At 45.5% G+C, this 26,658-nt stretch overlaps 1 protein-coding gene across 1 annotated transcript in view; it reads left to right on the top strand.

The window, feature by feature from the left end:
• The window catches only part of LOC149358957 (cubilin-like), a 250,411-nt gene that overhangs the window by 62,718 nt on the left and 161,035 nt on the right, over positions 1 to 26,658 (top strand). The window contains exon 2 of the mRNA XM_089571125.1: positions 15,551 to 15,793. Coding sequence (XP_089427251.1) covers positions 15,634 to 15,793 — 160 coding nt within the window. The 5' untranslated portion in view covers positions 15,551 to 15,633. The remainder of the gene's footprint in view (positions 1 to 15,550; positions 15,794 to 26,658) is intronic.

The raw sequence follows: 26,658 nt of genomic DNA, 5'->3' as shown, positions 1-26,658 counted from the left end.
AAGAAATAGCATATCCAGAGTAGAACGCTGTACGACACAAATGGAAATCTTTGTCGCCATTTTAAGTTTACTTTTTGACTCCCCTCCTACTTAACTTTAATTGAAAAACTACAATGGACACTTCAGAGAAAGCAAGAGAGGATGGACGGAAGTGGATGGAAGAAGAGTTAAATAGAAGGATCAATCGAATTGGATGAGTTCGAATAAACACAGAGCAGTAGACGCTCGTCACGCATGAAGAGAAGGCAGTCCTTGCTGGGGGCAGCGCTAATGAAAAGATAACAGGCGCGCCTACTTGCTCGGACGCCGTCATAACTTCAGCTTTCGCTGTACATCCTCGGCATGAAACTGGGCACAAGAAAAAACGATAACAAAACGACGGCTTCCGTGAAAACTAGGAAAATAAGGATGCGAGGCAGGCCACCATGTAGCTGAAACTTATTTCATCGAGCTTGAAATAGTGCAGCAGTTCCCTGGATCGTAATGATTTCATGGATGAACAAAGTCGCTGTTCTGGCCATCAGACATAAGTCGTTGACTGCTTATACCGCTTGGTTGTCTTGCTACTAGGACGAGCAGCAGGACTTTCTGCCTTATTCACGTGCTCTTTCCTACAACTCGCTTTTTGCACAGTGCACATGATAGGGATAAATCTTTAATAACTTCTAAACGCTCTCCCATAGTTCAGGAGCCTGTAAGCGCAACCACTTGCATACATTGCGCTGGGTGCGTATTGAGTGTGCAGGGCATAACATTTATGGTGTAAAATTGTACCTACCGGTGCACAGTGTACGAAGCGAAACTATTTACGTCGTTTTCTTCGCACATGTTTCCGCGTGTTTCATTAAAAACCCGACCACGAAAAATGTGATTGGCTTTTTGATAGTATATGCTTTGGAGTAGCCGGCTCCTGGATACAGAATTAACCTTCTGTATCACTACAAAAAGCAGCTCTACGTGTTGCGCACCAGTTTTTTTTTTTTTTTCAGCGCGGGAAAAATAATATGGGATGAAAAAAACTCACCTCATTTCAATGGCGATGTGCTTGTTGGTCGAAATGTTCCACGATCACTCTTCCACACCTACTATCAGAATCGGGTGCCCTTGCGCCATGCTCTAAATGTCCTGAAACCTTTCCGCAAAACAAAGCAAGACGAGGAGCATAGACGACGAACCAACACCTCGGAGACCGAAGACTGCCATAGATCCACGAGATGCCACCTCTGTTCCTAAATCCACAAACCCAAAATCGTGGTCTTTTTATCCTTTCTTTTTTTCTCTCAATTATTTCTGTTCGTTACGCAAATATATCTCGCAATCTACTACAAAAGAGTGCCATACTTTGTACCGTTTTTGTGATTTCAGTATAACGAAGACGCTGGCTGTTGATGCAGAACGCGAAAGCCGTCCTCAGTGGAGATTTTCAGGCGATGTTTGGTTTCCGTTTCCGTTCCAAGTTAAGTTTCAACTTGGGTCTTTGTATCGACTTCAGTTTCAGCTTTACATTGAAGGAACTCTGTGGACAAACTGATGTTGATCTGTTTCCTCATAAAAAAAACTTTCTTTTAGAAATGGCGCTTTTATAAGACAAAAAATTCAAACACCGCCACCAACTGCCGATTTCGCAAGCGTTGTGCGGCGAAATCCCGGATCCCTGACGCTACGCAGTACAGCCATTTACTTTATTGCGGCGATCGCGGAGTCTTTTTAGGTATTGACGTCACGCGTATGCATCTAGTGGCGGGAAAAAAGCGTTCTTTTTGTTTTTAAGTCAATTTCCTCACTAATAAATCACCTTTCGTTGCCGAAAAAATGTCGGCGTTACCGAAAAGAGTCAGGGAACCGATTTTTACTGCAAAGAAAAAAAGGATTAAGTTGTCAACAGTGCCTCTTTGAGCTTATGCTTAAGCTTCAGTTGCAGCTTCAGCTTAAATTTACACCGCAGTTCCTGCTCGACCCTCAACATTAGTTTAAGTCTCAGCTTCAGTTTTAGCTTCATATTCAAATTCAGTTTCACTTTCAAGCTGTGTTTCTGTTGAGACTAACATGCGCCAAGGACGTGCACCATCAAACAAAAAATTACCGGACACTGCATCCCGGAACCTTCTCGGTAAACTGATAGGATGCCCCCGCATCCTCTATTTTGAGTCTGGACGTCAAGAAAAGACTCGGCCAGTCTGCTTTACAGTCGGTGTTTTTTTTTTTTCCTTTGCCCGACTTCCAACCGCTCTTTCTCGATGATCTTAAAGCAGTGGTTCTGTTTTCCGTTTTTTTTTTTTTTTGCTTTTTCCCTTCAGTTGAACCGGGAGGTTTCTTCCACCGAAGCCGGATTGTTTCGCTCATTGAAACCCTGCCGGACAGTTTAACGGTTCTTCGCGGGGTTTTAGCGGATGTTAGCGAGGTTGGCGTGTGTGCGTTTCAACGCTGTATAGTGCCTTTTTGTTTCTTTGTGCGTGTCTCGGAGGGCTTCTCTCGAGGAAGCAGATTCATTAGGCGCCGAGCTAAACTATTTTCCCGGGCCGATCGCACTGAAGGGCTTCTCGGGAACTCCTCGGAGGATCCCGCACTATATTGCCCCTTGCCGCCTTTCGAGCAGTCCGAAATCAACGCCCTCCCTCCCATACCCACACCAGGCCTATAGTGCGGCAAGAATGGAGCTTGTTTATTTGGGGCTCACGGTGGTAATGCGCCGTTAATGCTGTCTTCTTGGCCGTAAAAGCTACAGAAAGAGAAAGAGGAAATAATTTTGCTGAAGAGCATGAATAAAGCGCACACTATTTCTTGCGCTTGTTTGACCAAGACAAGCTCGTCTTGCACATTAAGTACATTACATTAAGCACATTAAGTATGAGGCTTTGCTATTTTTTTTTTAGTAAGCAATACGAGGGGGTACCCAAAAGAAACCGGACTAAATTTTTTGGTCGGCAAAGCTTCTGTGGAACCGCGTTTTGCCACTAGGAGCGCATAGAACGAACATTCCAGAGTCATTAAGCCGAGTGCCGTCGTTGAAGGAGGTCAGACTAGTTTAGGCAGAGTTTTAGAGTAACGACTGTTTTGTGTGAATGTCGTTTTTGCAATGGCTGATTTTCGTGAACAGCGTGCGCCGGTGAAATTCTGATTTTTGCTCGGAAAAAGTTGGATGGAAACTTTTGAAATATTAAGAAAGACCTACAAGGACGATGCTATGGGGACAACTGAAGTGTTCCTGAATCGAATCCTGAATCAAAGCAACAATCATGCCAATGAAAAACTTCAAATTCACCTCGCCTCAAGAAAGCTCGTCAGCTGAAACCAAACCTCAAAATAATGCTGATTTGTTTTTTCGACGTGAGATGAGTCGTCTATTGAGAATTTGTTCCGCAGGGTCAGACAGTTAGCCAGGCTTTCTACTTGCATGTTTTGAAACGATTGGGCAACAGTGTGCGGTGGAAGCGGCCAGATTTGTGGTGGTCGGGTGACTGGTTTTTCCATCATGGCAATGCCCCTGCTCACACAGCCCTGTCTCTACGACAATTGGACCAAAAATGGCATGACCCCTATTCCTCAGCCCTCATACTCTCCCGACCTTGCCCCGTGCTACTTTCTTTGTTTCCTAGAATGAAAAAAATAGGTGAATGGAAAGCGTTTCGCTGATGTTGCTGAGGTGAAGAAAAAAACGACAGAGGCACTGTCAAGCATCACAAAAGATGAATTTAAAAAATGTTTTGAAAAATGGAATGAAAGATTCGACAAGCGTATCATTGCAAGTTGGGAATACTTTGAAGGAGATTGAAGGTCTGTGCTTAAAATGTGAACAAATAAGTTCAAACAAAAATGAGTCCGGTTTCTTTTGGGTACCCCCTCGTATGGGAATAGCATATATCACTGAAAGCCCTCTATAAAATCAGCTATTTCTTTTTTCTAATTCATTACAATTATTTCCCCGTGCACATTCTCATCTACTGCGCAGTATCTGAGTTCATGAAACATCCAACTGCCTTTGTTTACTGCCACAAAATGGATTCAAAGTTAGTGCGATCAATTTAAACACACAAGAGCCTTGACATAGGACGCCATTAACGTGGGCAGCGCTTGATTCAGTGATTCCAGCGAGATGTCTGGTCAGCGCTGGCGCTTTTGCTTTTCGTTTCTGAAACGTATTGGTCGAACTTGGCGTCGAATGAGGTACCGTAATCAGTAAAAAAAACTTAAAAGAAGTTTAAACAACCGCTTGATTGAAAAATCCCCTCTGGATGTACGCAAATGATATTCGCTAAATTGCTTGCAGTGTCTTCAGCTTCGTACACACGGAAAAGTTTCATAACAGGCTCCTTTCCGGGTAGAAATTGTGTTCAACCTGATCTGTAAGAAATTGGCTGGGGTCGCAAAAATCAGGTAAAATCGAGTTTTACTCTTAAATGAAGGACCATATTTATATAGTTTAGACTTAAAAAGTCATTGGGAGTCTTCATTGTTATTCACGTGAGGTTCTACTTGAATAATTACCTATATGGGCCTGCAGTGCTCACACATAAGTGTTGTCCCATCTCAGTCAATGAAAGCGATAGCATCTTGACTGAAATGCGAGAATATTTTATGTTGTTTTTTCGTAACGACAGATTTTTTTGCAGTACTGTACCACATTTGTGCCCTGCTATAGTATTTTCTCTAGTATGTTTTCATATTTCTGTTTCTACGACAAGGGACAGCCCAATACTATATTGTTACCATATTTTTTTTTTTTTTTGCAAATTCATGGCCAAAAATGCAACCAAAAATATCTTGTAATGACAGAAAACTTTCTGATGTGCTTTTCCACAGGAATTTGTTCTTTAAAATGTGCCTATAGGCATTGAATGTGCAATTGTACTTAACGCTACCCTTAAGTACATCTATTATCTCCAGCAAAGCGCCCCTCGCTTCACACGCATCGGGAGACTCCTTCGGTGCGCACCCGGACACGGTCTCGCCGAGTGAAAGCATTCGCGACCACGCCCTGCTCCCGGGCATCGTAATGAGCTGCGCTCAGTCCCTCCCCCACAGGCAGAGGAGTGAGTGGTCAGCTGGGGTCGCCCGTAGAAAGCTCCGTCTCACGCCAAAACCGTGCAGTGGGGTGTAGGCTAGAGCCGCCGAAAGTTAATCGCTGGTATCGAATCGACAAAACTGTTCCCACGTAAGAACGTCCTGGCTGACCAATACAGTACAACACAACACAACACAACACACAACACACAACACACAACACACAACACACAACACACAACACACACAACACACAACACACGCACAAACAAAACACAACCCACAACAAGACAAGAGAAGACAAGAATTTGCGGTACGCTTAATTAAGCTCCGCCTTAAGGGTTTCACTCGATAGCTCTAGTGGGTTAATGCCCACATATGCGGAATTGGTCATTCTCGACTTTACATTCATAGATCCCTGGGAGTCATCATACCACTCCTTGCGAAGTGATACAAAGGTTAAGCGATGCGCCACAGCCCTGCGATGGCAGGCGCTGCCACCGGTGGGGTATTGTGCGACCTAGGTTGTTCTTCCCGAGGGACCGATTATTATTTCACTGCCGTCTGCCACGGTGGTCGGTTTACTCACAATCCGATGGGCAGGTGTGACGGCGTCACAAGGCCACGTCACCTAGGTGGCCCACCTACGTTGCTTCTGCGGGGATTTTTTTTCCCAGAACGCCGGCAACGACGCCAGATTTTCTGCAAAACGGGAGCCTTCACGATATCGCGTATATTCAGTATTTTACAACAAAACACAAAAGAACTTTAATCAGCCTATGAATGTACACGTATTATCGCAGCCTCCGGATGTTCCGAGCTCTCTCTTTGGTGACCGCGCAAGTGGCCACTGAAATCCTTTATATGCGCTAAAAGTTTCTCACCAATCTGGCCGATGATTATCCGACGCCGCATCTTCAAGCTTCTGCGAAACTGCATGTATTTAGCGAGGCAGAGTCTAGAAATGGTGCCGCTGTACCACGGGTACACACGGAAGGGTTATTAAGTAAACGTTTCCCCTCTTCTCCTTCCCCTGCCTTCGCATCGACCTTTCTTAGCTACATTTCTCCATGAGTCTTTTCCAGCAACGCAACTCTCCAACTTCACCCACTCAACCTTGTGCCGCTCCCTTCCGCGTGATTATCTGGTTTCGGGGTCCGGCGTGTGGGCGGATTGCCGTTCTCGGAAACCACCCGGGTCTCGCTAATGCATTCCGCGTGACCCGTGCGCGATTTTCGATGGCGCGCCCGGCTGCATCCTCCGCTCGCGTCTTCCGTACCGTGTTTACTTGCGCTTTCGTTCGCTGCATGCTTCCAGACGCGGCAGAAAACGGCAGCAGTACGTGTCCACCGCAACTCGCTGAGACGGCCGCTGAACGGCGCTTGCAGAATCATGAAAGCCGGTGTCGTCACCGGTGTCGGCGTTGACCGTGAGCGAAAAATCCACAAAAAGAGGAGCAACCTAGGGGCAGGTGGGCCACCGTTGTCACGTGATCTTGTGACGTCATCACAACCTGCCCATCGGACTGTGAGCGAACTGTCCAGTGTGACAGGCGCACGGCCGGACTCGAGGGGGGCGCGCTCGCTCTTTCTTACGGCCTTCGCATTCGCCGCGGAAGCAATGCGAGTTTTTCTCCGGGGGTTACGCCGTCCGCCGCCGCCAGGGGCGCGACGACCCCACCGTTCGCGACCGCTCTCTCCTCGCCTGCTTCTGCGGCGGCGGACGGTGATCGCCTGGTTAGAGTGAACTATTCTAGTACACTCTAGCCTGGTTTCGTGCTGTTTTCCGCTGCTTCTCGGTGAACGATTCACCGAAACGAAAGGAAACAGAAAGCAAATGCTTTATCTGCATCATGCACCTGCCACGTAAAAGGAGCCTTTATAGCAAAAGTCGGACGTTAGTATCAAAACGCGTACTCCGCGGCCCGGAATGAACCCGCGTCGTCTGGCTCAGAGCTGAGCCATCGCGGCGGATTCATACAGGCGGCATTAGGTCCAGACAACAGCATCAGCGACGTCCTGCCAGAAACCTACGTGTGTCTGGTGCGTCTGGAGCACAGCATCATCCATCATTCCTGGGCCCATAAACATCGCGTTACGAAAGCGATTGCGGCCAGTTTTATCCCCACGGCCTCAATAATTTTCACGGAGGCGAAGAGAGAGATCCGAACCACTACATTGGCGCCTGGTCGGTCAGTTGCAGTCAACATGCGGTAGATGACGCGCCGTCGATAGGCCAGATTCAAAGTGTGAATGATGTCCATGTACGCTGCAGCTACATCTTCCACGCAAAGCCGACTGGGCAAGCGATGCCATGCCGCGTGACTGGCTGGACCAGCGATGCCCACCACATGAATCTAATTGAAACTGCAGATCGCTGCCATTTGTTAATCACAACCCTAGCTGTCACAACGCTGCCCTTGCCTCAGGCCCATCACGCTTTTGCTTCTACTTTAGATTACGCTGGCACAAACTAATTGGCATGTTGTCTTCTGGCGCGCGATTGTCCTGCGGTTGTCTGCAGTTTCAATGCCGCCGTATTTATTGCTTTCTTTTTGTCGCCAGGTTGTCAGGAATATGGGGTAGCATGGGGCTGGGAGACACTGGCCGTTAAGCAGGCTCGACTAAATTTCTAAAACTCAACGAGCCACGCCACCACCCACAAGGTTTTACTCCCGAACATCGAGTGCATTCCGCGAAGCACTGTTAAAGCACGAACACAAGCAAGAAAACAGCGCAAAGACAAACACGCAGCCAGGACCGCTGTCCGTCTTCGGGACATCTGATCCTCGTGGTGCGGTTGTCCAGAAGGAATCGGCAGCAGCCATGCCATAAGGCCCCTGCATTCTTTAATATCTGAGAAATTTCTCAGAATACTTCTTGCTAACTACGCCAAGACAGTCACCGACAGGAACGAGAAGCCAGCTAATTATATGTGCATAAACCGTCAAGGAAGTTTTTCAGACTGTGAACTTTCCTACCGCCGGTCGTACTTGTATATATTGCGGCTAGTTTCGAAAGAATGTGCAGTGTTTGTGGAGAATAATTTTTCTTTCTTTTTGCCGCTCTTGTCACTTCTACAGCGTTGTTCATGCCTGCTTCTTTGATGGGAAGTTGCTGATAAATCTACTAAACCTGTAATAGATGTGCGCAATTCGCGAGACTAGATATGTACAATATTTCAGCCAACTGATATATATTCAATTTATGGATGAACGCTCTGCATTGGAAAACTTGCATTTAGCTGTGAATAAAATTGTTTTCTTTTCTCTGAACCCGTGCAGCATCGTGATCTCTTGCTAAAGCCGCTTTCCTGCGAAACGAAAACGGCAGCGCTTGAGATTTCATGAGATATATATTTACGCTTCGGAATTCTTAAGAAGCGGTTACACAAACGCTTCAGGTCACGTATAAATCTGCACACTGGTTAATACCTGTCAGTAGACGAACTGATGAGGCTGATAGATTTGTTTTTGCGCAAAATTTAGGGGCAAGAAGTGTTGACGCCAATTTAACCGAAAGGCTCATCATGCGACCGTGCAGCCATACTGAAGGAGAGCGCGCGCTGCCGCGCGGTAATTATTCTGTTGTTTTGTGAATCTCAGATGTCAAATCGAAGAGGCTGATTGCACGGTCTTTGAATAATGCATAGGGGTGAAATATCAGAACCTGACGGTTACCGCCATGGTTACCGCTCACGCGAAACAGACTTGGAGCGGGCGCGCGTTCTCCATTCGCGTGAACGGCGAGCGGCGGAGCGGTAGGGCAGTGGCGACCCCACCGCGGTGCGGTGGGAGGCGGAAACAGACCCCATTGCGAAGGCCGTAAGAAAAAGAGCGAGCGCACCCCCCCCCTCTAGACCGGCCGTGACAGGTGCCAGTTAGTTTAATGATAGGTCGCAAGAGGTCGCTCGCTAATACGAACCTGGTTCTCACAAGCCCCGCCGGTGGCAGCACCTTCCATCGCAGCGCAGTAGCGCTTAGCTTGGAGTGGTTTGGAGTCGTTTGGGAGGAGTGCGAGGAGTGGTTGGAGGACTCCCAGCGATCTGGTCGACAATTACCAAGTCCGCATATATGGGTATTAAGTCATTAACGGTAGGGCGTCATATCCTTAAGGCGGAGCATAAGTGTTTCCTGTTTACCGGCGACATTTTTGGTAATCGTAACGGTTTTCTTAGAGAAGAAAAGAAAAAGCTGATGGCGTCCATGGAAACTAAATGGGATATAGTATAATGATGCGCAAAAAAAAAAGTAACCCACGCAGCAGAAGGAAAGAAAATATAGACGATTTACCTGTTCTACATATATAAAAAAACGCTCAACCTAGCACGTGCACTCCTAGACAAGCAAATGTGACAAACTACACGCATAGAAGTGTTCTATCACTGCCCTATGCTGGACAGTTAGTGCAAGAATATGTTCACAGCATACAGAGTGATCATAGTCAGATAAAGAGTAAATATTTCATTAATTCGAAAAACAAAGACAGAAGCTCAATGCTGTTTTAACAGAAATGCACAGCAGAACATTGCATACGTTTATTCCCCTCGTTGGTGATCGAATGGTGTCGCTCTTGTGCCTGTGTATACAAAATAGAAAGGCTGCAAGATCATCATAATCATTATTACCATAACTACTGACACAACTAAAGCACCACCTTTCGGTTGCAAATGGCAATAAAATTTTTGATTATTTAAAAAATTCTCATGTTTTCCCATGCATTTGTATGAAACGAACCTCTTGCTACTGTTGGTGCTGTTCGAATTATCAATTTTTTCTTTCAATTTTTGATCATCCTGTAGTATAATATACGCTAGCAGAAGCTGTAAACATCTTTGTGTCTGCTTGGGAACATGTCGCCGTTTTCAGAGTGAATGGCGGCCGACTGCGGGAATTCCACGATTTCATCTAGGCCTTTCAACTATTTACGTGCTTGCACGCCATGGAAGCTCACTCCGGTTCATACATAGACTGCGGCGCATTTTCTTCGCTTTCAGTTTAGACAAGGCTCTCGACACACCGTTTCCGCGCTTTTATTTAGTTTCCCTTGCTAAGTGTTTGGTTTCCTGCGCAATGATTCATCTTGGGGCCCGAACTCTGGGCCTGATCGCTACAGCGTTGTAAATATAATCTTGCTGGGGGGGGGGGGGCATCAGATTCCAACTAGAGAGGTTTTATATATATAAAAACAAACAATCTATAAACCTATTTTCGCATATGCGCAGAAAACGATTGTTCTTTCGGAGAGCTGCATTGTTCTTCTCTGTAAACATAACATTATTTTACAAAGAGTGACCTGACGACGCAGTTTTCACAAAATTTTATTCCGTTAAGGGGTAACTTCTTGAGCATTTTCCGCTGCGAAAAAACAAACAAACAGAAGAGACGCCTATGAGAATTCATTTCCCGTTTCAAGAAGGGAGGTATAATGAAAACATGTGCTGAAAGTTTGTTTAAGCCTCGTTTATTCCTACAGGAGTAGTGGTTTGGCAACTGTTGACTCCGATGCAGGGTTTTTCGAACACTCACTTTGGTTAGCGAATGCGGCCGCACGTAAACGTAATTTTTTTTTCGCCAGTCCTTCGTTATCGAGCGCATTCTTCGCCTTTGTTTTCTTTTTCACAATTACAGTGTCGGCGTAAAGATTAATTACAATAAGGGTTAATAGCATCTGTGCCTACTCTTCGTCGCCTCTTCTACCTGGCAAATTAAACAAATAGTTGCACCTTCATGGTATAATCCGTACCAAAGCGACCTTCCTTGCGTGCTGGACAATAACGAAAAAATAAAAGCACGGCGTATGCTGTCAAGAATGTGTCTTTAAATTAAATTCATGATCTGCATATAATGCCTCGTTGCGCTTTTTGTTTTTATCGTGATCAATGTCCATTTGAAGGTTAGTTTTCTTGTTTTTCTAGGCCGAAGATAGCATTATACGAAATGCTGCCTTTAAGAAGTCCGTATATTTCACGCCATCGTCATTCTTTGGTAAACCTTCTTGTTTTCTACGTAAAATAGCGGAAGTTCCAGAAGAGCAGTAGATAGTCCAGCATTACAAATCTTGCTTCAACATCACTACAATAAGACACACCGCACGCAGAGGTACTGCCGTTCAAGTCCAAGTATTTCTCAGCTCTTAAGAAGATTAGTTGAAGCGGGCACTTTTTACGGGGATGGGAGGGCAGCATAAGAAAGCGTATACCCACAGCCGCAGTTTATAATTCTACAAATGACAAGCGCTGTTTAATACCCCAAAGTGAAATATACTCATGCTTATGATGGTACTGTCAGTGTCACTTGCCTTCCTCATCGCTTATTCTATTGCGTAGCTACTTCGCAGTTAGGCCTTTTCGTGGTTGCCAGACGAAGTGTTGGGTGCGATGATAACGGAGTGAGAGATACCAGTGCGCAGTTTATAGTGTTATTTAGATGAATAGTAGTTAGAACTTCGCTCAATTAGGAAAAAGCATAAGCCATGTGCGTTAGGAGACATGGTGTGCCTTCATGTATCATGCAACAGAGAGGTGAATGTTTGTTTACGCACTACTTTATAGCTGATTGACTGAGACATTGATTGATTTACTGACTGAGCGAATTGGTAGTTTATCGATAGCTTGACTGATCAGTCGACCTGCCGATAAAAAAATTTTAGATTACCGTTTTTATTTGCTGTTTATTCTGAAGTGATCTCATTTAAAGCAGAAGGTGACCTCAATACAGCGGTCCTGACAACTTATTTTGCAAGAAAAAAGAAGACCCCAATTTTCATTCGCCTCTGGTAACCACCTCCCTTTGAAATGCTTATGACGGTTTTCTGATGAGAAAGAAAAATCTCGCTGAGTCCTACATTCTCTGAGGCGCAGACTGGAATATGCCAAGCGAATATACCAAGCGTCAATTAAAATTATTTATTTTTTTATTGTAACAGAATTCGCACCCAGGATTTGGCGTTTTCATTGCAGGTTGGGAGCGAGGACACGAAAATGAAGTCGCATCCGCTATATAGAGCGCAAGTCACGTGAAACAAGCCATTTGACGACTGCTTGCAACTCGATGTCTATGGTCTGCTTCAACTGCTCAGTGCTAGCGTGAATAACTTTGATTTACATACGATTTGCATATCAGCTAGTACGATCTGCGTAGATGTCACTGGGATGCTCGTTTTGCGCAAACTCGTTGCCGGTGCGATCGTATTATCGTTACCCTAACTGCGGTCATTCAGAGGCCGTTCTATTTGTACGTATTTGCAAAGGTAACTGGGTCAGGTGTTGAGCAGGGTGACAGCCATCGGGCTGCGACTGCGATTGCATGTTTTGCAGCGAAACCGCAAAGCGAGGGTCATCGATTGTATCTTTCTGAGGAGCCACCGAAAAAGGGAAGTAATCAGTATGCGCATAATAAAGTGAGGATTGATACTGTTCATTTTAACCCGGTTCTCCCGGCGGGCACTAAGGAGATATCAAGAGTTATGAATACATATTGCGGTCAAGATTCAAATCAAACCCGCTTTTTCGCAGCAAAATCATAAAAAATAAAACTTTGACCCCGCAGGAAAACGAAAAGAGAACAAAAAAAATGCCGGGCGAAAATCTGCGAGCTCGGTGTCGAAGAGTTCTCGTGTAAATTACTTAGTCAGAAACAAATTAGCAATGCAAATTTCTTCATTTTTTTCGTCGCGCTCATTTGCATACTGCGCCTCGAAACGAACCAACAAAAAACTGTGTTCTCCTTGCTCCGCGAAAATGGCGGCAAGGTTGCACTAAGGAAGCAAGCGAGAATTTGCTTTTTTCAATCCTAAAATAATTAGGCGAAAGAACAATATGCAAATCAAATCAATTTTTTTTTGTTTACTGTGATTGAGAAGCATGACAAATCTGCTGATCTGGGAGCGGAGGATGGGGTGGTGAGAGGGCAGAAGGATGGACGCGAGAGTTCGCAGTAATCCGTGCTAACTAGCTCTCACTGCCTGCGTGTGTTCGTCTAGTATTTTTTCTTTTTGCTTATTATTTCATATTTTAAATTGCGTGTTCTTCTCTTTTCGAGTACTCTTCCGGTTCGCTTCGCCGCATGAGGCCTCTGGGCGTATGTTCTGCAACTTCCTATGTTTGTAATTTTGTAATTGTAATTTGCAATTTTATAATGTAATTCTGTTGTATCAATACGTTGTATGTTTCCGTCTTTGATCTTTACTTTGGGGTTTATTTATCGCCGGCGGCTTATCACTTCGTTCGCTAGGCAACAAATGACCAGAGCACCCTAAAAAAATCATAATCACGCACTGTTGTTTCCACTTTGTTCGAGATTACGGTTGTTCTTCCATGCCTCTAGTCTCGAATGTTTAACTTTGTCTTCAATCTGAGTGCGGCCAAAAACGACGGTGATTGTGTTATTCATTGGCCGCCGTGCCGACTTGCTGTTATCGCCGTCGCAGATTTGTTTGTATCTGCGGGCACAAGATTTCCCATTTCATCCATTCATTTATCATAAGCCGGACACGCCCACTGCAGGATAAAAACCTCTCCCATACCTCTCAAATTAACCCTATCTGTGTCAGATGCGGCCGATCTATCCCGGCAAACTTCTTAATCTCATCCGCCCAACTAACTTTCTGCCGCCCCTTGCTACGTTTGCCTTCTCTTGGAATCCACTCCGTTAGCCTTAAGCACAAGCGGTTATCTTGCCTTCGCATTACATGCCCTGCCCAAGCCCATTTCCCCTCTTAATTTCGACTAGGATGTCATTGCAGTCACCCATTAAGCAGGGTCAAAGTTCGATGCGAGTCTCCCAGTCTTTCTTTTCGTCTGCCTGCCATCTTCACTGCGTGTCAATATGCCTGCCCTATCATATCGCATAAGCCGTAGAGTTTCTTAATATACCTAAAGGGAAATCTGGCAGCGCTACACTTCATTCACCATGGAGAGGCGCATTAATGCCGGGAAGACGAAGTTTCTTACTTGACTTGACTATCGTTGGGCATAAAACGGGGATTCAGCCATAAAAATACGACTCTTCTCGAGGCAACTCGAAGAAACGCTGTAAAAGTTCCATACTGGCCTGGCACCGAACTCTGAGTTGCGGTAAGTCTATTGAAGAACTGAAAAACTCAGCATTGAGATAAGTTAATCTGCAACACAGAGGAGAGCACCGCGGTGCAGCTGCTTATTCCGAGGCATAATCCACGTTTACGGTCCAACACTAGCCAAGCCAAACACGAAGCCTCGTCTTCCTGGCATTCCCGCGGCGGACGAAGTACTCTTGAAGAAACCCGCATATATTGAATGCGCCAGTTTTAGCTCTTGGTAATATTTAGACACTCTATGCCATATGCTACTCCAACAGTCCTCCCAGGGACATTATTAACATTAAACATCCTACCACATTTCTGAAGTAGATATAGACCACATTTTAAAAAATGTTTTTTTTTTTCTGAGCGTTCTTTTTCTATAGCTGCTACCAGAGTACAAAATTCGTTCTAGCGTGTCTTTCGATTATCACTCTAGGAATAAAAAAACCACTGGCATGTTACTACTGTTCAACTATAGCATGACGGCTACTCTATGTTTTTTGCGTATAACTACCAGTATTTATTATCAATTGCAAGATGTTTTATTATGTTTGTTTTCTTTCTCCCAAGCTTACCATCTTCATGCATTCTACCCCTTTCACGATATAGTTCTATGCGGAGCCTTTCAGGAATTTTAACCAGTAAATTGTAGTGGAAGCAGCTATTTATCTCGGGTTTTTCCAGCACTCCACTATCTTGTACAGAAGCTTCCATTTTATTATGAGCAGCAATTCTAGGAACTCTAGTGTACAGGCCTTCGCGTGCGAAGCATTTGTTCTTCCTGAAGCTAAAAGAGAACAGAGAGGAACTCGTCCCCTTAAAATGGTTCCCTCTGCTCTGACAGCTGTTCCGTCACCACGCATGGTATCAGCGCGTCACTTTTGTCCACGCCTTCTTTATTTCAATGCCAGTCAGATGGGGAGGCTTCTCCAAATGAAACTTTTAATGCAGCTCCTTCTTTTATTTTCGTTCTTACTCGTGCTGCATTTCTCCCATTCAACGGTATTCTTGCCTGTTCCGCGTGTGGTGTGAGAGAGGGAACCCCATAACTAGCGGCAATAAACGGGAAAGAAGCGGCGAACATTATTTTCTGCTGGTTATCGTTTTTCTTATCGTCGTCATGCCGAGAGTGTCACTTTACGGAATAGCGTTCGGCAGTAAAACCAGCACCTCGATCTATGACGCAAGCTACACAGCCTTTAAGTGGCGCCACATCGCGGCGGCTAGGCAAACATAAGCGTCCAAAGCATGGACCAAGGAGTTCCCATCACGGAGCAAATGATGTCATTGGCAGTGAAAGTATACAGGAGGCGTCGAATCCCCATACTCTGTGTTCAGCTCGGAGACCCATAGACTGAGGTAACGTGACCGCCTGCTGGCGCAAAATAAGCATAATTTGAGGTCATTGTGGGCGACGCCTTTGTCCTGTGATGATGGTGGTGATGATGATGATGTTGATGCGCTCAAAGATCGACATTTGCTCGCAGGTTGCGACCGGCTGCTGCGGTCGGCGTGAGCAAGGAGCGCCACGAATCCGCGTGGCATCGGGCCTCGAGGGCAACGTTGGACCATGGGGAAAGGGACGCGTGATGAGACACAGAGGCGGCGTTCGTTTCGCCGCTGCCTCCCCGTCTCGAGGAGAGTCCGGTCTGCTCTGGGCTGGCCCCCTTCCTTGTTCTCGGCTCTGTGCGTCGTACTGCTGTACCTGCTGCCCACGCCCAGGGCCTTTGGTGAGTACTCCGCTTCCTCTCTGTCGTCTCCCGTCCCGTCGTCGCTGTCTTTTTTTTCGGTTGCGAAAACTTCGGTCGTGCCAGATTCTTGAACATGTTTTGTAGTGAACTTTCGGGACCTGGCATAGTCGCCCGCCTCATTTAAGCAGCGAATAACGTATGGTATCTGTAACTGATGCGGACGCTTTGGCTGTCGGCGCGCTTCAGCAAATATGAGCAGCTCACCAGCGGACAAGAATTGTCGCAGTAGTCTCTAAACTTCGGCATTTTTTCCCCGCTAAGCCTGGGAGGGGGGGAGTGGGGGGCTGTGCTGAATCCTTCTTCCTCTCTGGACTGGCGGGGTATGACTATGCGGTGCGCTAATGAAGCCGGAGGTTCGAAGCTGACGCACACTTCCAACAAACACTGCGCAAAAGTAAGTATTCCTCTCGTATTCTCAGTTTCAGCCTAATCGAGGATAAGTCACATTCCATGTTCCGAAGCTGTCGTCAGTGCCTCCGCATCGCGTTGGCTTCTACTCCGCGCACTGTGCTCTGCGAATTATGTTGTAAGCTCGGGACCGTCTTCAGACTATACAGCTTCGTCCAGTGATCAGATCAGTCATCGCCCACTTTACCAGTGGCACTGAAGTAAAAAAGGCGGTATAGCGTTTGATCGTAACACAAATAACACGACTCGCTCATTGGCTTCTGGACATTCCCCTTAATGTTCGTCGTCCTATGAAATGGAAGGACAGTTCGGGAACCTATGGAAACGCGCTGTATGAGCCGACCACGTCGAGTCAGCAAACACTAGGCTGGGGGGGGGGGGGGAGGGGGGGGAAGGGGGGGGGGCTGTTGCCGACTTATAAACAAAAGACGAGAAACACAGGCCCTGTTGTATTTTGTCGAGGTTTCCTTCACAGACAAAAATGAGGCATAGTGATGTGACAAGGGCCGTTCATTCTTCCGCTCCTTCATTCCGTTTTTTCCACTGGTCAGCCCTGCTCTTGATACCACAGCCAGCAAAAGACATTTCATGATGGCTAGAAACCCTCATGTCACATGTCTCAGCTACCTATGCTAAAGGTCCCAAAAAACTATTGAGAGCTTAAGCCACCTTATAAGTGGGCGTTAGATTTCACATTTGTCGGAGCTTGTGTTGCAAGTTATCAGTGTGTTTGCGTTAGTCTATTTAGTTATTTACATTTCTGCAGCGCCATGAAGGCATAATTGCAGGAGTGAATACATGCATACACAATCAGTCGTACAGCATATGCCAACCTTTTGTATAGGAGAGGAAAGAATCGATGGCAGATGATAAAAAAAAGAGCGTCAACAGCGCATTCACATCAGTCAATTGTTCGGGAAAGGACAATAGTAAAATCAGAAAAACAGCTGCGCATGCGTACACATCCCGATTCTGAGAAGAGTGCTCGGAACTTTGCCTTGGACTGGCATTCAACAAAACAATGCGGCAGCTTTTTCCATTCATTGATGGCGTTCGGAAAGGAAGACAGTTTGAACACATTAGTACGGCATTTTATCTCACGTATTTTCCAGTCGTGGTCGCGCCTTCTGGATGCAAAATGAGATGGCAGCAAATAAGTTTCGGGGTTAATAGCAGTTTTCTTGAAATAAATGCGGTAAAGAAATTCTAACTTTATTCGTAAACGGTGCTCTTCCAGAGAGTCCCAGTTCAGCTCCTGCTTAATACTGTTGCTTCGATAAGTAAAACAACAGTTGTTGGTGACAAACCGCGCCGCACTATTCTGAACGCGTTCCAGCATTTTACAATAGGTTCCGACACGAGGGTTCCAGACTGCACAGGCGTACTCCATAACTGGGCTGATTTTAGTGAAGTATAAAAATTCCTTAACCTCCTGAGGAGCGTCCCAAAAATTCCTTTCTAAAAAATTTAGCGTTCTTGATGCCTTTGTCGATATATATTCACTCTGCTTTCTCCATGTTATGTCAGCCGAAAAATAAACCCCGAGATATTTAAAATCTGTTATTTTAGATAAAAGCTGGTTGTTTAAAACACTCAGACAAAACGGGAGTACGCCAGCGCGTAAAACAAATATAGCGACATTTTGCAGCATTCAAAGTTGTCCCATAACTCGCACCAGCGATGAATGCGGTCCAAATTTTGCTGCAGATTATTTGTGTCACATGAGGCTTTAATCGAACGATATAGGACACTTCTCGGCCCACCAACTGCCATATTCGGACTGCTAGCTGCAGTAGCATGTATCCGCTATGCTGTGACGGTGCCGACATTTGCATGCATCATTTTTCAGTCTCATTACTCAAGGTCGCGTTAGTGTGAAACACAAGGTCGTTCAAGTGGGACCAGTGGGTGGTACCATTGGTGCACAGATTGTGTACCACATAATGGGCGTATAATGTTCGGAGTGGCATCAAACGGTTCAGCGCGTTACGGATCATAAGATTACTGGTCGAAACAAAGCGTAGCATTTAATAGGGATTCGCACTGACTACCTAACTGACGTAGGACATTCGAACTAGTGTCAAGCGATTTGTATTCTTGCGCTGTATACGTTGGCATAAAAAAAAAAGTGGACATCCGGATATAACGAAAAATTTCTACCGGATATAGCGAAGGTGGCTAATGACGCAATATTTGTTCGATATCGCTAACGTTCGACACTCATACGCTGCCTCAGCGTTTTGCTCTTATCTTTTGCTGATTGTTGATTTCGATTCTCTATCTAGGTTGCTGTCTAGAAGCTGCGTTGAAACTATAATGTCGCAAGGTCGCGTGACCTATTTAGACCAATCATTAATTTAAATGCCATCTGCCACAGTGGACAGGATGCTTACAACCCGGTGGCCGGGTTGCCACCTGCCACGGTGGCCAGGTTGTGATGGCGTCACAGCGTCACGTGACCTCTATCAACCAATCGGGTGGCCAATCAAGGCAGGTGGCGATGATGTCACAAGATCATGTGAGCTCTCTCGACGAATCAGAGGACTTCGTCACGTCGGGCAGCAAATTTTGCTCCTGACGCGAACTCTAATGCTGTACCATTAATAAAATCTCGAATAAAATTCTGAAATACTTTGCCAAGAGGGCGTTTATACACACCCATTAGCGGCACTTGGGCTCACACAGCCCAAGCACATCCTCATCCCTTCCGTGCTATCTGTTCACGGTCAGCAGATTTAAGTTCAATGCCACACGGTGACTGAATGAGTGAATATGAATCATTGTTTTCAAAATGGTTTTCCGTGAACGACACCTAAGCAATCAGTTAGCACTCGTAATCCAAATTAATAGGTGAATATCCTCTCTGCAGCCTTTAGGGGGAAAAAAGGCCTAACTTAGATAAGCTTTCTTTCGGGTGGAATCTCCATTGTTTTGAGCGCAGTTCTACGGCGAAAAATTAGCTCTTTTTCTTTCATTAGCGTGGCTAAGCGGATTGGTCGAAAATCAGTTCTGCTTCTTCGCAGGAGATTCCATAATGAAAAAATCTTGCTAGTTGTTACAACACCAGACCCAGACCGCCGGCAGTAAGTTGGAGCGTTGTCCAACCGAGTCAAGCAGGGCGATAACGAACACTCCGCAGGCCAAATTAATCAACTCGTAGAGAACGAAAGGCGCGTTATGCGGGCGTGTATTGCCTTTCTTCTGCGTTGTGCGAGCTGAGTGCGGATGCATTTCCATGGAGTCATCTGGTGTTTCACAAAGGCGAATGACAGCACATTCGCATCTTTCTTTGAACAGATTTAGCACAAGTATTAATGAATTGAAATCTGCGCACGTAGTCAAAGGGCAATGTGGGGAGAGGTTGGAAAGCTCTCTCTTGCTAACAATGCTTTGCAAAGAAAAAATAATAATGCTATGCACTTGTGCTTGAAGCTGTGTTGCATAATTAGATTTTTTTTATTTATGCCACCTGGTCGTGTTATTAATTATTAATTAATTCACACTGAGTTGCAATAGCCAGGCTGCCCCTGGTAGGCCGCAGGTGCTTGTTAAGCAAGATGATTATCTCAATTTATAATTTCTTGCAAAAAAAAGTAATAGTTCATGCCCGCTTCCGATCAATTCATTGACCAGATCTTTTGGTTCAGCCATCTGCTTTTCTGAGCACCCATTTGAAAAATCTGAGTCACCCATGAGAATAGGCTGATTCAAGATTAACTCGTCTTCTTGCATCGCACTGGACGGCCTGGCAAATTGTTGGCGGAGTGCGCAAACGTTCTCTTTTTTCGGTAAGGATGTCAAATATACGGGGGGTAGCTTTATAGTTCATCAGACCAATAAGTGATTTTAGTTTAACGAATAAGCTCATTATAAACTATTTCATGTCTGCAATCAAACTTGTTACTTTGAAACCCAATGTTTCGATGCCGGCTTGGCTTCTTGTTCAGCCTCAGGGTGACGGGGAGGCAGTGGCTAGCGTCTTTAATTATAAAGACGCTAGACAACCCAAGCTACCCATGAAGAATCACCCCTGAAGAAGTCTAATGCACAGCTGGACGAATTAGCGAAGTTTTCTTCAAATGTTGTATACATGGCTGTTTATGCTAACCGTTCATGCTAACCGGATCTTTGATATGTAAGCAGAATAGTGAGCACTGTACGCATTAGCTATCATCTTTAAATATTTAAAGTCATTTTACTTTTGGCAAAGAAAACGTTTTGCGGCAAATTCTCCGGCGCGAACTCCGAAGAAAAAGCATGCGTGCCTTTTTCAGGAATTAATATTAAAACACATTTACTCAGAAGCGCCACACATGGCATTATCATTGTAAAATGGTTTAACAAACTCGACAAAATGGACAAAAGTTTGATATAAAAGTATGAGTTGTATTTTAAGCATTTTCTTTCACCATTTTCTATCCTTGAGCTCGAACCGACATTTAGCCATTTATCTGCAGAGTGTGACGAAACTAACCCTTAATGCCTCTTGAGGACAAAAGCTATCGAATGCCCCATTTTTCATACAGCTCGTTAAGGACGGAAGTTGAGAGAACACAGAACTTTATTACCGACGCAGTTTTTATCCATGTTTACTGGCTAATTCATCCCTATAAACATCCAGGCATGAGTGGCCTGAGCACGTGCATCATTAATTTACACTAACTCAACAAAACTAAACAGCATATTGTATGAATGGTTCTGGGTTACATTTATGCAGCTTTTGACGTCCGTCCCGCTCCATGAAACGCTCTCAATCGCGCACGAAACAACGCCACGCGATGCCTTGCTCCGACGCCCATTTCTTTCTGTCCCTATCTTATCGATCGTCCGTGGTCACTTAAGCTATTGAATATAGTTCTGCAGCAATTTATACTCTTCGTACCAAAACTCAAAAGCTTACACTATGCACGCTAACCTTCCCAAATTCACTTCCGCCTTTGCTCCGCATGCCTTGCTGTTTGCTCACTTACAGTCATGATGTACATGTAGTGCCGCGTGAGGATATTATTTCGCACGCATCTCTTCCTACTGGTATTTCAAACTGCCACGTAGCAACACAATTTTCGCTGAGCAGCTAAACGAAGTTTTCTATAACTTCATTGGACTAAACATAGGGAGAAACGAGATGTGCTCCACGCATGACAATCGTCTGGTTATGACGTAAACTCGTTAAGATGAAAAACGAATGCTGGGAAAAGGGCGGACGAGTGTAGTAAAAAGAAGTAAACGAAAATCGATGTCTGGTTTCATCGCTGACTTTTGCAATCATCGTAACTTTGTTAAACACTGCTCACAAACGCTGCTCTTTTTCTCTGTTTTTTTTTGTTTGATGGAAAGAGATCATCGACACAAGTTTAGAGCTATACGCACACTTCTTTCCCCACCATAATCGCGTACAAATGCATAGCCGAAGCCGACTGTCAGTAAGAGCAGCGAAAGGAGACAGGCCAGTCTCGACGGCGTATTTGTGGTTTAGTTTATTCCAGCTCCCCAACATCCGGGAATAAACGTGATGGCGTAGTCTATACGAAACTCAATCCCGAGGCTTAAAATATGCATACGGCGAAACTGAGATGAAACGAGCTTTACCTAACTACTTCGCTGGGCAATGTGTCTTTCTTGGCCTTCTTGGTTCGCGAGAGTTTGCAATGACGCAAAAGCAAAGTAACGACAGGTCTTTTTACCCGACCAGGAAATTACCCATCGGTGCAGGCCTTGGCAGAGCAAATTTGATACGCGTCATAGTGGCCAGCAGCGTCAAACGAGCGATGATTTCGGCTAACGAGTTTTGGACTGGACTACAATCTGTACTATAGATACTGCAATAAAAAATGTCTGATTGTCGGTTTATTTGTACGGTTCCGTTATTTTTTTTAGTCTAAGCGAAGTTCTGCAGACACGGCGCTGAAAGTGATATCGAGCTTCGCTTCGAAGGGTGTTTAATGGCTTAAAAAAGAAAAAAAGTGCCAGTAAAACTGGTCCACGACTGAGACTAAAGGTTTAGCACATGGCTTTGCACACGGAGTTCAAATAAAATATAATACAGACTCGCAAAAACCGGCTGATGATGTTGCGATGAATCACCTCTGTGTTGGGCGAATATTTCACCTCGGGCAGAGTCTTCCTTTATTTTAATTTTATCTGAAGGAACCATTTTGTTGTTCTCGCTTTTATAAGTAATACTGGTATCGGTAATGACATTAAAGCAAGAAACTGCGCACACATCTAAATGCTGTATTCTAGTTGTCGGTTCTACTTGCGACCAAATTAAGCTTCGCAAAAACTTTACTTTCTGAGGAAGAAATTGGAACATGCAACAAAAGATGTCAAACTGATAGCTTACAAAACATTCATCCGCCCATCCTTGGAGTACGCTTGTGTCGTCTGGAGCCCGCACCAAAAAGTTCTAAAAGATAAACTGGAACGAATTCAAAGAATGGCTGCTCGGTTTATTTCGTCAAGATACAGAAGAAGGGACTCAGTGACGGAAATGCTGAACTCATGTGGGCTCGAGTCACTTCAAAATCGGAGAAAAAAATCAAGACTAAAGCTTTTCTTTCAGATAATTCAAGGACACTTCAAGATAAAATCAGATAGGTATGTTCAGCCTCCGGGAAGACGCAGCGCGAGAACAAGCCACAATCGATCAATCAAGCCTTACGACTCACGTGTTGATGTTTTTAGGTACTCTTTTTTTCCTGATGTCATCGAAATGTGGAATGCTTTGCCAGTTGAAGTTGTTGAGCAATCGGATGTGCACAAGTTCGAACGTTCTATCGATATTTTGTGTCGGGGCCACCCAACTTGATGTTATGAGACATGAATTTTTTCTGTTGTACATTGCATTTGTATTCCCTCCCTGTAACGACCCTCAAGCGAGGGTCAACAGTATCAATAAAAAAAAAAAAAAAAAAAAAAAAAAAAATTTCAACCGTGAACTGAACAGACTGATAAACTGCTGCGAGATATGAATCCACACATATATCAATATGCATGCAATAAAGAACTCGGCAGTACCTAATGTATGATACGACAAATGACGATCTAATATCACTTGCTACCAAATCAAAACACTTCGCCATAATCTTGCGCAAGAACTTCCACTAGAATAACTAAACTTGCCCTTGCATAGAGATACGTCACCTTGCATCACCATGTCCGAGATGCATTATTTGAAACGTTCCCCTCGGATTGTATAAAAAAAGTTTGACTGTTTACATATTAAATTTTTAATGCGCGAGCATTACCTGCGATTTGTGTGCTCGCATAAAAGGTCATTAACTGGAAGCAGTTTGAGCTGCGGTGTTTAGGTTTAGCCTCAGTTCGCAAAGCCAGACATATGATTTTCCGTAGGCCGGCAAAGTTTGCTTGATGTATATCTAAATAATATGCGGTCACGTGCTACGGTGAACGTAATGCAGCGTTAATCAGGAAGTAGCCGTTATTATTGTGCACAATTTTCCAGGGTGAATGCGGCTAGAACCCTAAACTATTTGTAATCGCCTTTCTCACTGTAGGGGAGGAGCATTTTGCATTGATTATTTTCTGACATGACAGTAAATAAGTAACGAGTCAGTCATAAATGTGTTGAAACAAAACAATATAAAGAAATTTCATATACTAACAGAAGAGCGACTTTCTTGGCTACATTGTATCCTTTGTTTTTTATTTCCGCTGCTTGAGATTTTCACAGTTTTCATGATTTTCCTTCTGCGATGACACTCTGTAAGGTTTAGCCGCATCGTTGGTGATTTAATAAGAATTTAATAATGACAAAAAAGCAACTAATACTCCTAAAGTGCTTTCATATGAGGAGACTGAAGTACACAATATTCTTATCATTACACGCAAGTATTCATCCGCAGCTATTGGGCCGTTTTGGTTTCCACACATGGCCCTCTCCGAAATAACGTTACAAACGCGCATTTCGTAAAGCCACACAAGCGCTGTCTTTCCCATGACTGCCTTACTTTCTTGTTTTATTGTTTTTTCTCTGGGATCCACAGACACTCGTCACTTTGTCAGCGGCGAGGGGTTCTAGCGCGAAAAAATGAAACGACTGAACGCTGCAGTTTTCGAACGACGTCGCCGAGTGACCAATTCGCGTTTAGGGCGTTTTAACCACAGTCATCCTTCTCCCTACGGGAGTGAAGTCCGCGACACCCGATCCGCCAGCATCTCTGGTCTTTCCGCAGCCTGTTTTTCCCTCTCCTCTTTTCACCGCTGAATTCTCGCCGACGAAAAGCGTTGGCCGGTTTCGATCGTAGCGCTGGGACGTGCGTCGGGCAGGCCATCGTGTTTACCTTGGGTTCTCCGTCCGCTTACGCCACGCCGCCGACGACCTAGCTTGGAAAGCGCAGCTCTCGGAACTCTGTCGCGCCGCGAAGCGTCACCACAGCCGTCGCTAGCAGCGCTGCACTTGGTGCTGATGCTGCCTGAAGCTGCCGCCGTAGAACCAGCTTCTCGTGCACCTCTTCCTCGCTGCTTGTTCTTTTTATTTTTCACACCTGCGTCGTAGTTCCTCTCCCCCATCCTCCACTTCCTTCCTTGCTTCTTTCAGATGCACACGCACTCTCTCCCTCTCTGCGCTTCCCCCTTTCCACCACTCTGTCTCCATACAGCCGTCAACCTCAACCTCGTCTCACTGCCAGGCCACTCACCGTTTCTCCATCGTTTTGCTATTTTGTTGTCCCACGCTCACTTTACCAGTTTTTTTTTCTACCCGTCGCCAGAGTGGAAGGGAAAATAAAAGCCGACTCGCCGAGACCGATAAGCGCGCGGAACGGGCTCCCGGGCACGTAACTCGGCAGCGGCGAAGGCGACGCACGTGCGCCCGTCAACCAGCCCCGGCGACGACGAGATGGGAGCTGCCTCTGCGCGGCCGAGGAACTGTGAAGCACACACTCCACGCCGGCGGTGACAGCCCAGACGCCGAGACGGAGAGAGATTGATGGGGAGGGAAAGGAAAGGAAGAAATGCGTTGCCGGAGTCTCTGTCTGGGTGCTTTAATTGGGCCTGCGTGCTTGCGCGACGAACATGCAGTGTAGAAGTGCACATGGTAGCGTGCACTCACGTGAGCGTAATCTGAAGTTTGAGGAACGTGCAGTCCACGAAGAAGCTTAATTACTTGGAAGCGTAAGCACGCAGCCAATAACCACATTTCTCAGAGTACACAGTGCACTACTCAATTTAAGGCTAAACTTCCAGGTAGGAGTGCGGAAAACTTCTTCAGGCACTACACGTAAGCCAGGGACCAATTAAATGTAAGGTACTTTCGGTGCTTTACTATTTTCAACTTCCATTGCGTTTCTGTTCACACGGCATTGATGCTCTCCTATGTTGTTTTGTTGATTACTTACTTCCGAAAATGTGCAATATAGAAACAAAAATTATTGGCAATTTAGCATTGCTAACCGCGAAATATCGTGCGAAAGTTGGTTTTTGCAGATGGACCCCAATGCCACGTACCTGAAAGGACGAGTGAAAGCGCGTTTCCTTTCAGTTGGTGATTTGCGCACAGATGGAAGTTGATTAAGACAACGCAATGGACAGCGTCAGAATGTATTGTGTAGCAGGAGGCGTGATCAGCTGCGGCGATAGCACAGTGCTTTCGTGCAGTATCCAGCGAAGCTGATCTGTTCGCGCCGCCGCGGGTTCGAATCCCATACTTTCAACTGCGCGAAAAAAAAAAAAAAACACGGACACAAGGTAGAAGGCACGACACGAGCGCAGTTTTTTTTTTTTTAGGCCGAGCATTCCTTCAGGCATCTTGCCTTGTCTTCCGCTGGCACAACCTTGGACACCGAACGCGACAGCGCTAATCTCTCTAGCAACGTCATGGCAGGTTCAAGGCAGAACTTAGGTCCCAGTTCCAGTGTCCGTTCATGTCTGTCATCAATCGCTCTGTTGTCTAGAACTGTGACCCTTCCCGTGGTCGCTGACACTTTCTTCTTGGTGGTGGTGGTGGTGAAAAACTTTAATCAAAGAGAGCTTGAGGGTTAAAAAAAAAAATAACCCTGCTGCATGGTCGGTATCCTTAGTCCGGGACACCGCATGACGAGGCCCCGTCTCGCGCCCGCTTGACCAGAGCCCTTTGGGACTCCAGTGTGGAGCAGTTGAGGAGGGCAGTCTCCCATGCCTCTCGGGTGGGGGTGGGGGAGGGGGGAAGGTGAGGATTCTGAGTACATGCCCACACCATGTGAAAGATATCGCAGATCTCTCCACAGTGCGGGCAGCGCCCATCTGTGTTCGGATCGAAGTGTTTTGCTATGGCAGGACAGAGAAGGGTTCCTGTCTGCAGGCGCCGCAGAGTTCGCTCCTCCGCCTTACTCAGCCCCTTGGCAGGTGCCGGTTAGAGACGGTGGCTGTCGCAATAATAAATTAGGATTTCGCGGAACCGCAGAAGCGGTTTATGAGCTTCTGAGCCATGAGAGCTA

This window comes from Amblyomma mixtum, chromosome 2 (genome assembly GCF_055824585.1).
Source record: "Amblyomma mixtum isolate Tamu chromosome 2, ASM5582458v1, whole genome shotgun sequence".
NCBI classification, from domain to species: Eukaryota; Metazoa; Arthropoda; class Arachnida; order Ixodida; family Ixodidae; genus Amblyomma; species Amblyomma mixtum.
The sequence above is the reverse complement of the archived record's forward strand: the minus strand, read 5'-3'. Positions and strand labels throughout refer to the sequence as shown.